This window comes from Pseudophryne corroboree, unplaced genomic scaffold, assembly GCF_028390025.1.
Source record: "Pseudophryne corroboree isolate aPseCor3 unplaced genomic scaffold, aPseCor3.hap2 scaffold_845, whole genome shotgun sequence".
Lineage (NCBI taxonomy): Eukaryota > Metazoa > Chordata > Amphibia > Anura > Myobatrachidae > Pseudophryne > Pseudophryne corroboree.
This window is the reverse complement of record NW_026970424.1, coordinates 104,887-118,481: the sequence shown is the minus strand read 5'-3', so window position 1 is coordinate 118,481 and position 13,595 is coordinate 104,887. Positions and strand designations below refer to the sequence as shown.

Genomic DNA, 13,595 nt, shown 5'->3' with positions numbered 1-13,595 from the left:
GGCGACTGCCGTGATGTTATCCCACTGGATCAATACCGGCTGACCTTGAAGCAGAGGTCTTGCTAAGTTTAGAGCATTATAATTTTGCTCTTAGCTCCATCTATGTGGAGAGAATTCTCCAGACTTGATCACACTTTCCTGGAAATTTTTTTTTTTTTTTTTTCCTTGTGTGACTGCTCCCCAGCCTCTCAGGCTGGCCTCCGTGGTCACCAGCATCCAATCCTGAATGCTGAATCTGTGGCCCTCTAGAAGATGAGCACTCTGTAATCACCACAGGAGAGACACCCTTGTCCTTGGATATAGGGTTATCCGCTGATGCATCTGAAGATGCGATCCGGACCATTCGTCCAGCAGATCCCACTGAAGAGTTCTTGCGTGAAATCTGCCGAATGGAATTGCTTCGTAATAAGCCACCATTTTTACCAGGACTCTTGTGCAATGATGCACTGACACTTTTCCTGGTTTTAGGAGGATCCCGATTAGCTCGGATAACTCCCTGGCTTTCTCCTCCGGGAGAAACACCTTTTTCTGGACTGTGTCCAGAATCATCCCTAGGAACAGTAGACGTGTCCTCGGAAAAGCTGCGATTTTGGAATATTTAGAATCCACTCGTGCTGTCGTAGAACTATTAAAGATAGTGCTACTCCGACCTCCAACTGTTCTCTGGACCTTGCCCTTATCAGGAAAGCGTCCAAGTTTCTTTTAAGAAGAATCATCATTTCGGCCATTACCTTGGTAAAGACCCGGGGCGCCGTGGACAATCCAAACGGCAGCGTCTGAACTGATAGTGACAGTTCTGTACCACGAACCTGAGGTACCCTTGGTGAGAAGGGCAAATTTGGACATGTAGGTAAGTGTCCCTGATATCCAGTGACACCATATCGTCCCCTTCTTCCTGGTTCGCTATCACTGCTCTGAGTGACTCCATCTTGATTTGAACGCTTGTATGTAAGTGTTCAAATATTTCAGATCTCACCGAGCCGTTTGGCTTCAGTACCACAATATAGTGTGGAATAATACCCCCTCCCTTGTTGTAGGAGGGGTACTTTGATTATCACCTGCTGGGAATACAGCCTGTGAATTGTTTCCAATACTGCCTCCCTGTCGGAGGAAGACGTTGGTAAAACAGACTTCCGGAACTTGTGAGGAGGAGACGTCTCGAATTTCCAATGTACACCTGGGATACTACATGTAGGATCCAGGAGTCCCTTTGCGAGTGAGCCCACTGCGTGCTGAAACTCTTGAGATGACCCCCTACCGCACCTGAGTCCGCTTGTACTGCCCCAGCGTCATGCTGCGGACTTGGCAGAAGCTGTGAAGAGCTTCTGTTCCTGGGAATGGGCTGCTTGTTGCAGTCTTCTTCCCTTTCCTCTACCCCTGGGCAGATATGACTGGCCTTTGCCCGCCTGCCCGTATGGGGACGAAAGGACTGAGACTGAAAAGACTGTGTCCTTTTCTGCTGAGATGTGACTCGGGGTAACAAAAGGTGGATTTTTCAGCTGTTGCCATGGCCACCAGGTCCGATGGACCGCCCCTTTATACGGCAATACTTCCATGTGCCGTCTGGAATCTGCCTCACCTGACCACTGTCGTGTCTTCGTCTGGCAGATATGGACATCACATTTACTCTTGATGCCAGAATGCAAATATCCCTCTGCGCATCACGCATATATAGAAATGCATCCTTAAAATGCTCTATAGACAATAAAATCTTGTCCCTGTCAAGGGTATCAAAATTTTCAGTCAGGAAATCCGACCAAGCCCCCTCAGCGCTGCACATCCAGTCTGAGGCGATTGCTGGTCGTAGTATAACACCAGTATGTGTGTATATACTTCTTAGGCTATTTTTCAGCTTCCTATCAGCTGGCTCCTTGAGGGCGGCCGTATCTGGAGACGGTAACGCCACTTGTTTTTATAAGCGTGTGATCGCCTTATCCACCCTAAGGTGTGTTTCCCAACTCGCCCTTACTTCTGGCGGGAAAGGGTATACCGCCCATAACTTTCTATCGGAGGAAACCCACGTATCATCATACACTTCATTTAATTTATCTGATTCAGGCAAAACTACAAGTAGTTTATTCACACCCTACAAAATACCCTTATTTGTGGTACTTGTAGTATCAGAAATGTCAGGAATCGACTCACCAAGCTGACATCTGTCCGCCGCTGCGGACTCCGTCCTGGCTTCCTGCGGTCACCTGTCGTCCACGTCCCTGCCATCGGACGCCATCATGGGCCTGGGAGCGCTCCTGTGACAGCAGGCGTGTAGCACGCCGCGTTCCCGCTAGGCCGCGGCATGGGCGCCGCCATGACAGTTTCCAACAGTCAGCATACAGCGGCCAATCCGGTGCTTGGCCGCACCCACTTTCCCTCACTCCACCAATGTCTGTGAACCAAGGGGTATATAAGAGACTGCAGGATCAGTCTGCAGGCATCCTGGACTTTGTGTCACTCCTGCGACTCATGTGAAAGGATCTGTTCCTGTTTCCTCCGTGTTCCTGGCTCTCTACCTAAGACTTGTACTCCTGGTTATTACACAGCTCCGTGGAACTTCAAGTCCCAGCAATACCTGCATTCATCAACAGGCTTCACACCCATCATCATCTTGTGTGCTTCAGCCTTGCAGTAGAGACTGACTCCAGGTGTGTTTCATTCCTCCACCTGTGATACAGCTTGCTTGCTGTCAGTGCTTCACCACCTGCACTGGGGACATAGTCAGACTCCTGCCTCTGCTACCAGGTTTGCCAATTAACATCTTCACTGCCAAGTTCCATGTTTTAACCTGCACTGGTTTCCATACCAGAATCATCTTTACAAAGTTATCATTTCATCTGTTTATCATACTACCGGTTATCATTTCTCCAGTCATCATTCATTCTGTTGCCATAGACTTTCAGCTATTACGCTGTGTGATTGACATTTGCATTTATTATTATTATTATTTCTGCTGCCGTTCTGTGAATCATCTGTTGAATAAATATCATTGCGCTCATGCGCAGAAACATAATCCAGCCTCCTCGTTTTCTCCCATCCACCTCCACTGACCCACTAGCGCCTCCTCCGGGGACACAGCCAAAACACAATCTGACAGTAAGTCCAGGATCGATGGACTCGGATGGTGGACGGAGTGTGGGGTCAGAGGCCTTGCAAAATCTGGTCTCCCGTCTGGATGGTCAAGAGGCTGCGCAGCAGCAGATGTTCCAGTTCCTGCAAGGGATGTCCTCCCGGATAGATACACTACAGCAATCCCTGCCTAGTGTACACGCTTCTACAGTTCCTGTTACTCCAGCACCTGCCAGTGCTGTGAGTTCCTCTATGCCGGCTGCATCAGCTCCAGTGTCACGTCTGCACCTGCCCGTGCCAAGCAAGTATGATGGCAGTCCAAAGTTATGTCGCGGGTTTCTCAACCAATGTGAAATCCAGTTTGAATTGTTGTCACATAACTTCCCCACGTCTAGATCCAAGGTTGCCTACATCATCTCTCTACTTTCTGGATCTGCTCTGAGCTGGGTGTCTCCTCTGTGGGAACGTGCTGACCCTCTGATTAACAACTACACAGAATTCGTGTCAACCTTCAGACGGATCTTTGACGAGCCTGGTCGTGCAACATCAGCTTCTGCTGACCTAATCCAACTTCGTCAAGGTACCCGTAGTATGGGACAATATGTCATTCAGTTCCAGACGTTGGCTGCAGAGATTCAGTGGAACAATCAGGCTCTGGTAGCAGCTTTCTGGCATGGACTCTCTGACCGGATCAAAGACGAACTGGCGACCCGTGATCTTCCTGTACAATTGTCTGAATTAATCTCCTTGTGCATCAAGTTGGACTCTCGCATCCGCGAACGCAATAATGAACGCGCTCGGAGTGAGCCACGCAGATCAAGGATGATACCTTCCGTACAGTTCCAGTCTCCTTCTTCTGACGAGCCTATGCAAATAAATAGGTCCCGCCTAACTCCTGAAGAGCGGGCAAGAAGACTTCGTGAGAGACTTTGTCTGTATTGTGCGGCTGCCGGCCACCAGATTAACTCCTGCACAGTGCGTTCGGGAAACGCCAGATCCTGACTTGTAAAGGAGGAGTCAAGTTGGGATCTTCTAGACAAGCTCCTTCTAATCAAGACCTTATCCTTCCTGTGACGTTAGAGACTTCAGTTGGGCTCCAGTCCGCATCAGCATTAGTGGACTGTGGAGCTGCAGGAAACTTCATCACCCAAGCTGCGGTAAATAAATTTTGCTTGCCTATATGTGAACTTTCCTGTCCAGTTTATATTACCGCCGTGGATGGTAGTCGAATCTCCAAGGGGAATATTTCTCATCAAACTGTACCAGTGGTCTTGGGAGTTGGATTCCTACACTCTGAACTGATTAAGTTCTTAGTCATTCCTCAAGCCACCCAGGAGATCGTCTTGGGCATGCCCTGGCTCCAGCTACATAATCCACAGTTTGACTGGTCAACGTTACAGCTTACCTCATGGGGTTCACATTGCCATCAGTCCTGTTTAGCCCAAGTTTGTCCAATAAAGTCTACTGAAGTAAAGACACAGTCAAGTCTTCCTGCGGCTTATCAAGATTTCTCTGATGTTTTCAGTGAGAAGGCCACAGATGTCCTGCCGCCCCATAGAGAATGGGATTGTCCCATCGATCTCCTTCCTGGCAAGAAGCCACCTAGGGGGCGCACCTACCCGTTGTCTGTTCCTGAAACTGAGGCGATGAGCGATTATATCAGGGAGAATCTACAGAAGGGATTCATCCGTCCTTCATCATCACCCGCTGGTGCAGGCTTCTTCTTTGTTAAAAAGAAGGATGGAGGACTGCGTCCATGCATTGACTACCGGGGTCTCAATGACATTACCATTAAAAATAGTTATCCATTACCACTCATTACCGAATTATTTGACAGAGTTAAAGGAGCCCGCATCTTCACCAAGTTAGATCTCCGCGGTGCCTACAATCTCATCAGAATCCGGAGTGGTGACGAATGGAAGACAGCTTTTAACACTCGAGATGGCCATTACGAGTACCTGGTAATGCCATTCGGGTTGAGTAATGCTCCAGCAGTGTTCCAACACTTTGTGAACGAAATCTTCCGTGACGTTCTGTATAAGTACCTCGTTGTTTATCTGGATGATATCCTCATCTTCTCCCAAGACCTTCCATCTCATCGTCTACAAGTCCGTGAAGTCCTCCGACGTCTTCGTGAGAACCGGCTCTACGGTAAACTATCTAAATGCACCTTTGAAGTTCCCTCTATACCCTTCCTGGGTTATATAATTTCCGGATCGGATCTCCAGATGGACCCGACAAAGTTGGAGGCCATTGCCAATTGGTCCATTCCAAATTCTCTCAAGTCTATTCAGCGGTTCCTGGGATTTGCCAACTACTATAGGAAATTTATTCGGGGATTCTCCACTCTCATCGCTCCTATTACCAACCTGACTCGGAAAGGGGCAAACCATTCCAACTGGTCAGAAGAAGCTTTAGCAGCCTTCCAGAAGATCAAGCTGGCCTTTATGTCTGCTCCAGTTCTGTCTCAGCCAGATGTAAACAGACCGTTCGAGTTGGAGGTGGATGCCTCTACAGTTGGAGTTGGAGCTGTTCTCTCTCAGAAGGGAACCGATGGGAAAATCCACCCCTGTGGATTTTATTCTCGAAAATTTCTTCCTGCAGAAGCTAACTACTCCGTTGGAGATCAAGAACTACTGGCGATCAAGCTGGCCCTCGAGGAATGGAGGTATCTCCTAGAAGGGGCCAAACATCCGTTCAACATCTACACGGATCATAAAAACCTGCTATATTTAAAGGCAGCCCAGTGCCTTAATCCTCGCCAGTCCAGGTGGGCTATGTTTTTCTCACGTTTTAACTTTAAGCTTAATTTCCGCCCAGGTTCGCAGAATGTTAAAGCTGACGCTTTATCCCGATCTATGGAATCCGAAGAGGAAACGCCTGACTCAGTTCCACATTCCATCCTGAGTCCAGTGGTATTCGCTGCATCTCAAGTCTCCCCAGCTCCTCCTCCTGGTAAGACTTTTGTTTCCCCAGATCTCCGCCCCAAGTTGCTATCTTGGGCCCATCAATCCAAGTTCACCGGTCATCCTGGTGTCCTGAAGACCTTCAAGTTTCTCTCTGAGACATACTGGTGGCCAAAGATGAAGGCTGACATCAAGGATTTCGTGGCATCCTGTCCTAAGTGTGTGCAGCACAAGACTCCTCGTCAGTCTCCAGCAGGTCAGTTACAACCATTATCTGTTCCTAGTCGTCCCTGGTCACACCTGTCCATGGATTTTATCACCGACCTTCCTCCTTCTCAAGGATACAATACCATCTGGGTCGTAGTGGACAGATTTACCAAGATGGCCCATTTTGTTCCTCTCCAGGGTCTCCCTTCTGCCCCAAAACTTGCCCAAATCTTCCTACGGGAGATTTTCCGCTTACACGGTCTACCCTCAGAAATAATATCTGACCGAGGTGTACAGTTTGTAGCAAGGTTTTGGAGGGCTCTCTGTTCTGCCATGCAAGTCAAGCTGAAGTTTTCGTCATCTTACCATCCTCAGACGAATGGGCAGACAGAGAGGGTAAATCAAGAACTAGAGACGTTTTTAAGATTGTATGTTTCATCTTCTCAGGATGACTGGTTCGATCTGCTCCCATGGGCCGAGTTTGCCCACAACTTCCGCTACCACACTGCCACTGGGACAACACCATTCTTTGCAGTATATGGGCAGCATCCTCGTGTTCCAGACTTCCAAGAACTCCCTCATATGGATGTTCCTGCTGCCACTACTGCTCTGACTCAGTTTTCTTCAATCTGGAGGAAGATTCACATTTCTCTCAAGAAGGCCTCCAGCCGGTATAAATACTTTGCTGACCGCAAAAGACGCGCGGTTCCTAGCCTGAAACCTGGGGACAAGGTTTGGCTGTCGACCCGTAACCTCCGTCTTAGGGTCCCGTCTATGAAATTTGCACCACGTTTCATTGGTCCCTTTCCTGTCGAAAAAGTCATTAACCCTGTGGCCTACAAACTGAAGTTACCACCTTCTCTTCGAATACCTAATGCTTTTCATGTTTCTCTCCTCAGACCTTTAGTCCTGAACCGTTTTCAGAGTGCTCTTCCAGTTGGCCCCAAAATTCGAACTCAGCGGGGCGTGGAATTCGAGATTGGCAAAATTCTGGACTCCCGTTGCCGGTATGGACGTCTCCAGTACCTGGTCGATTGGTCCGGTTATGGCCCAGAGGAGAGAAGTTGGGTAAATTCGTTGGATGTCCATGCTCCAAGGTTGGTCCGTGTCTTCCATAACACTCATCCTTCCAAGCCACGTGGGTGTTCGGTGTCCACCCTTAAAGGGGGGGTACTGTCAGGAATCGACTCACCAAGCTGACATCTGTCCGCCGCTGCGGACTCCGTCCTGGCTTCCTGCGGTCACCTGTCGTCCACGTCCCTGCCATCGGACGCCATCATGGGCCTGGGAGCGCTCCTGTGACAGCAGGCGTGTAGCACGCCGCGTTCCCGCTAGGCCGCGGCATGGGCGCCGCCATGACAGTTTCCAACAGTCAGCATACAGCGGCCAATCCGGTGCTTGGCCGCACCCACTTTCCCTCACTCCACCAATGTCTGTGAACCAAGGGGTATATAAGAGACTGCAGGATCAGTCTGCAGGCATCCTGGACTTTGTGTCACTCCTGCGACTCATGTGAAAGGATCTGTTCCTGTTTCCTCCGTGTTCCTGGCTCTCTACCTAAGACTTGTACTCCTGGTTATTACACAGCTCCGTGGAACTTCAAGTCCCAGCAATACCTGCATTCATCAACAGGCTTCACACCCATCATCATCTTGTGTGCTTCAGCCTTGCAGTAGAGACTGACTCCAGGTGTGTTTCATTCCTCCACCTGTGATACAGCTTGCTTGCTGTCAGTGCTTCACCACCTGCACTGGGGACATAGTCAGACTCCTGCCTCTGCTACCAGGTTTGCCAATTAACATCTTCACTGCCAAGTTCCATGTTTTAACCTGCACTGGTTTCCATACCAGAATCATCTTTACAAAGTTATCATTTCATCTGTTTATCATACTACCGGTTATCATTTCTCCAGTCATCATTCATTCTGTTGCCATAGACTTTCAGCTATTACGCTGTGTGATTGACATTTGCATTTATTATTATTATTATTTCTGCTGCCGTTCTGTGAATCATCTGTTGAATAAATATCATTGCGCTCATGCGCAGAAACATTATCCAGCCTCCTCGTTTTTTCCCATCCACCTCCACTGACCCACTAGCGCCTCCTCCGGGGACACAGCCAAAACACAATCTGACAAGAAATATGTAACACCTCCTTCATGCCCTTAACATGTAACGTGTGGCCCTAAAGGAAAATACGTTTGTTTCTTCACCGTCGACACTGGAGTCAGTGTCCGTGAGGTAAATGGGCGTTTTTACAAGCCCCTGACGGTGTCTGAGACGCCTGGACAGGTACTAATTTGTTTGCCGGTCGTCTCATGTCGTCAACCGGCTTGCAGCGTGTTGACATGATCACGTACTTCCACAAGTAAGCCATCCATTCCGGTGTCGACTCCCTAGAGAGTGACATCACCATTACAGGCAATTTGCTCCGCCTCCTCACCAACATTTTCCTCATACATGTCGACACACACGTACCGACATACAGCACACACACAGGGAATGCTCTGATAGAGGACAGGACCCACTAGCCCTTTGGGGAGACAGAGGGAGAGTTTGCCAGCACACACCAAAATGCTATAATTATACAGGGACAACCTTTATATAAGTGTTCCTCCCTTATAGCATTTAATATATATTTATATCGCCAAATCAGTGCCCCCCCTCTCTGTTTTAACCCTGTTTCTGTAGTGCAGTGCAGGGGAGAGCATGGGAGCCTTCCCCTCAGCCTTTCTGTGAGGGAAAATGGCGCTGTGTGCTGAGGAGAATAAGCTCCGCCCCCTTTTCGGCGGGCTTTTTCTCCCGGTTTTTAAGAACTGGCCTGGGTTAAAATACATACGTATAGCCTTAATGGCTATATGTGATGTATTTATTTTGCCAATAAGGTACTTATATTGCTGCCCAGGGCGCCCCCAGCAGCGCCCTGCACCCTCCGTGACCAGGTCAGTGAGCCGTGTGACAACAATGGCGCACAGCTGCAGTGCTGTGCGCTACCTTCATGAAGACTGTGAAGTCTTCTGCCGCCTGTTTCCGGACCTCCGTTCTGCCGTCTTCTTCAGCGTCTGTAAGGGGGATCGGCGGCGCGGCTCCGGGACGAACCCCAGGCTGACCTGTGTTCCGACTCCCTCTGGAGCTCAGTGTCCAGTAGCCTAAGATCCCAATCCATCCTGCACGCAGGTGAGTTGGAGATCTCTCCCCTAAGTCCCTCGTTGCAGTGATCCTGTTGCCAGCAGGAATCACTGAATGAAACCTAAAAAAAAACTTTTCTAAACAGCTCTTTAAGAGAGCCACCTAGATTGCACCCTTCTCGGACGGGCACAAAAACCTAACTGAGGCTTGGAGGAGGGTCATAGGGGGAGGAGCCAGTACGCACCATGTGACCTAAAAGCTTTTTTAGATGTGCCCTGTCTCCTGCGGAGCCCGCTATTCCCCATGGTCCTGACGGAGTCCCCAGCATCCACTAGGACGTTAGAGAAAACAAAACCTATAATGACATTTGCATACAGTCAGGTTAAACTGAGGTGAAACAATATAATATCAGTGCATAAGACACACAGCTCCTCTACAGATCATATAGTGATGGTCACTTTGGTATATTGGATGAGACCCTAAATACCGCCTACCTGATCCTCCTGTGGGATCCTGTGATTCTCCTCTGTACAATCCTGGTAATACAGGAGACGGGGACATCTCTCTGGGGTATCTCTGTTACTGGGCCCATCTATAGGAGACACACAGTGACTGAGTACAGTGTATATATGTGATTATCAGGTGATGTGTGTATATAGGGGGCCCCATACCTGCTCTCCCCTGTACAATACATGACAGTCTCCTCTTACCCAGTGATGTGAGGGGCCGGTGATTCTCCATCATCATGTCCTTGTACAGACCCCTGTGTTCCTCTATATATTCCCCCTCCTGCATGGAGACATAGACAGTGACATCCTGACACCTTATATGAACCTGACACACACAATGATACAGTCATCACCCAGACACCCCTCCCCCCCCGGTGTTACTGTATAATGCCCCATTCCCAGCAGTCACCTATCCAGTCATCACCCAGACACGTCCCCTGGTGTTACTGTATAATGTCCCATTCCCAGCAGTCACCTCTCCAGTCATCACCCAGACACATTACCTGGTGTTACTGTATAATGTCCCATTCCCAGCAGTCACCTCTCCAGTCATCACCTAGACACATCCCCTGGTGTTACTGTATAATGCCCCATTCCCAGCAGTCACCTCTCCAGTCATCACCCAGACACATCCCCTGGTGTTACTGTATAATGTCCCATTCCCAGCAGTCACCTATCCAGTCATCACCCAGACACGTCCCCTGGTGTTACTGTATAATGTCCCATTCCCAGCAGTCACCTCTCCAGTCATCACCGAGACACGTCCCCCGGTGTTACTGTATAATGTCCCATTCCCAGCAGTCACCTCTCCAGTCACCACCCAGACACATCCCCTGGTGTTACTGTATAATGTCCCATTCCCAGCAGTCACCTCTCCAGTCATCACCCAGACACATCTCCTGGTGTTACTGTATAATGCCCCATTCCCAGCAGTCACCTCTCCAGTCATCACCCAGACACATCCCCTGGTGTTACTGTATAATGTTCCATTCCCAGCAGTCACCTCTCCTTTCAGCAGCTGAATGATCTTGTTGGTGAGTTCCAGGATCTTCTGGTCACTGTGTCTCTCATGTATTAGTGAGTGAGGTGGAGGCACCGTGATGGGGCTGTGGGTCGTGCTTAGTCCGCCTGACACAAGAGGATGGCTGCTGGGTGTCTCACACTCACCAGATATCTTCTTCACAACTGTGTAACCCTGCAAAATGGGGAGACATCAATATCGCTGCAAATACTCCCAGATCCCCTCACTTCCCCAGTCACGTCCCTGTATTATTACTAGAGATATAAGTTATGTCACTGTGATGCTCACAGATCCCCTCACCTCCCCAGTGATATCTCTGTATTATAACTATAGATATAAGTGATGTCATAGTGACACTCCCAGATCCCTTCACCTCCCCAGTCATGTACCTGTACTACAACTATAGATATAAGTGACATCACTGTGATGGTCCCAGATCCCATCACCTACCCAGTCATATTCCTGTATTATTACTATAGATATAAGTAATGTAAATGTGACGCTCCCAGATCCCCTCACCTCCCCAGTCATGTCTCTGTATTATTACTATAGAGAGAAGTGGTCACTATGATGCTCCCAGATTCCCTCACCTCCCCAGTCATGTCCCTGTATTATTACTATAGATATAAGTGATGTCACTGTGATACTCCCAGATCCCCTCACCTCCCCAGTCATGTTCCTGTATTATTATTACAACTCCCAGGAGTCTGATATACATTTGCTTCATACTGCTCCAATTATCATCTGTTACACATGCCAGGGATATTACGGTCTCTGCTTTAATACATCCTATATTTTGAGCAATATTTCCAATCCCCACAGTATCCCTTATCCAAAATGCTTGGGACCAGAGGTATTTTGGATATTGGATTATTCCGTATTTTGGAATAATTGCATACTATAATGAGATATCATGGTGATGGGACCCAAGTCTAAGCACAGAATGCATTTATGTTACATATACACCTTATACACACAGCCGGAAGGTAATTTTTGCTAATATTTTTTTAGAACTTTGTGCATTGAACAAAGTTTGTGTACATTGAGCCATCAAAAAGCAAAGGTTTCACTATCTCACTCTCACTCAAAAAAGTCTGTATTTCGGAATATTTGGATATGGGATACTCAACCTGTAGTAATAATAATAACGACACTAAAGGCTGCACCCCAGTATAAAAATAACAGATGAATTTAAAAGCACGACACCACAGACCATTCCTCCAGTATTGTAGGACATCACCATCACTCCCAATGTATAATAATAATACCAGGACACCACAAGCTGCTGTCCCTGTATAATAATAACCGTACACAAAAACCTGCTCCCCCTGTATAACACTAATAACAGCACACCCCATTCTGCTCTCCCTTTATATTAATAATAAAATTACACAATAGGCTGCTCCCCCAGAAAAAATATAATAGGACACTACAAGTCGCTCCCCCTGTATAATAATAACAGGACACCACATGCCGCTCCCCTGTATAATAATAATAACAGGACACCACAGGCTGCTCCTCCTGAATAATAATAATAATAATAATAACAACAGGACACCACAGGCTGCTCCTCCTGTATAGTAATAATAACAGGACACCAAAGGCTGCTCCTCCTGTATAATAATAATAATAATAACAACAGGTCACCACAGGCTGCTCCTCCTGTATAATAATAATAATAATAATAACAGATCACCACAGGCTACTCTCCCGTATAATAATAATAACAGGACACCACAGGCTGCTCCCCCTGTATTATTATAATGATAATAATAATAATAATAATAACAACAATAACAGGACACCAAAGGCTGCTCCTCCTGTATAATAATAAGACACCACAGGCTGCTCCCACTGTATAGTAATAATAACAGGACACAAATGGCTGCTCCACCTGTTTAATAATAATATCAGGACACCACAGGCTGCTCCCCCTGTATAGTAAGACGCCATTACCTGATCTCCACGGACACTGGGAGGCAGCAGCAGTCGATGAAAACTCACTTCCTGTATGTGGAACGCACAGTCCGGAAGTAAGGTGGAACGCACAGTCCGGAAGTAGGTCATGATTGGCAAAGGCTGCTTTCTGGTTATTGGCCCTTCCCCTCTACACCACGCCCGCACCTCCGCCCCAGTAATATTTGAACCATAGATGTCCTCAGTGCAGGAGGCCGGCGGCCATTTTCTTGTAGACCAGTCCGGCTGCAGCAATAGGTTCCCAGGCCGAGTAGTGACGTCAGGAGCGGCGGCCATTTTCCCCTGGTCTGAGCTCCGCCTTCCTTCTATCATTCCCACAAGGCAGCAGGAGCAGAGAGCAGCCATATTATTATTATTATTCTATAGGCTGAGCAGCTCTGGTGTCAGGTTCTGTACTACAGGGGGAGCAGCCTCTGGTGCCTTGTTATAGTGCAGCTGGAGCAGCCTCTGGTGCTGCACTATCCCTGTACAGGTGACTGACACTCTAGTGTCCTATTACCGTAATACAGGTGGAGCAGACCCCGCCGTTACCGTAATACAGGTGGCGCAGACCCCGCCGTTACCGTAATACAGGTGGCGCAGACCCCGCCGTTACCGTAATACAGGTGGTGCAGACCCCGGCGTTACCGTAATAAAGGTGGCGCAGACCCTGCCGTTACCGTAATACAGGTGGTGCAGACCCCGGCGTTACCGTAATAAAGGTGGTGCAGACCCCGGCTTTACCGTAATAAAGGTGGCGCAGCCCCTGCCGTTACCGTAATAAAGGTGGCGCAGCCCCTGCCG

General features: G+C 48.4%; 1 protein-coding gene across 2 annotated transcripts in view; it reads right to left on the bottom strand.

Annotated features, from left to right (window-relative positions):
• LOC135043024 (zinc finger protein 84-like) overlaps positions 1-13,147 on the bottom strand; it is a 43,515-nt gene extending 30,368 nt beyond the window's left edge. For both annotated transcript variants that reach the window (XM_063955077.1, XM_063955078.1), the window contains exons 1-4: positions 12,792-13,147; positions 10,818-11,009; positions 10,016-10,094; positions 9,800-9,897 (exon numbers count right to left, since the gene is read on the bottom strand). In XM_063955077.1, coding sequence (XP_063811147.1) covers positions 9,800-9,897; positions 10,016-10,094; positions 10,818-11,009; positions 12,792-13,124 — 702 coding nt within the window. In that variant the 5' untranslated portion in view covers positions 13,125-13,147. The remainder of the gene's footprint in view (positions 1-9,799; positions 9,898-10,015; positions 10,095-10,817; positions 11,010-12,791) is intronic.
• Between the last annotated feature and the right edge of the window lie 448 nt (positions 13,148-13,595).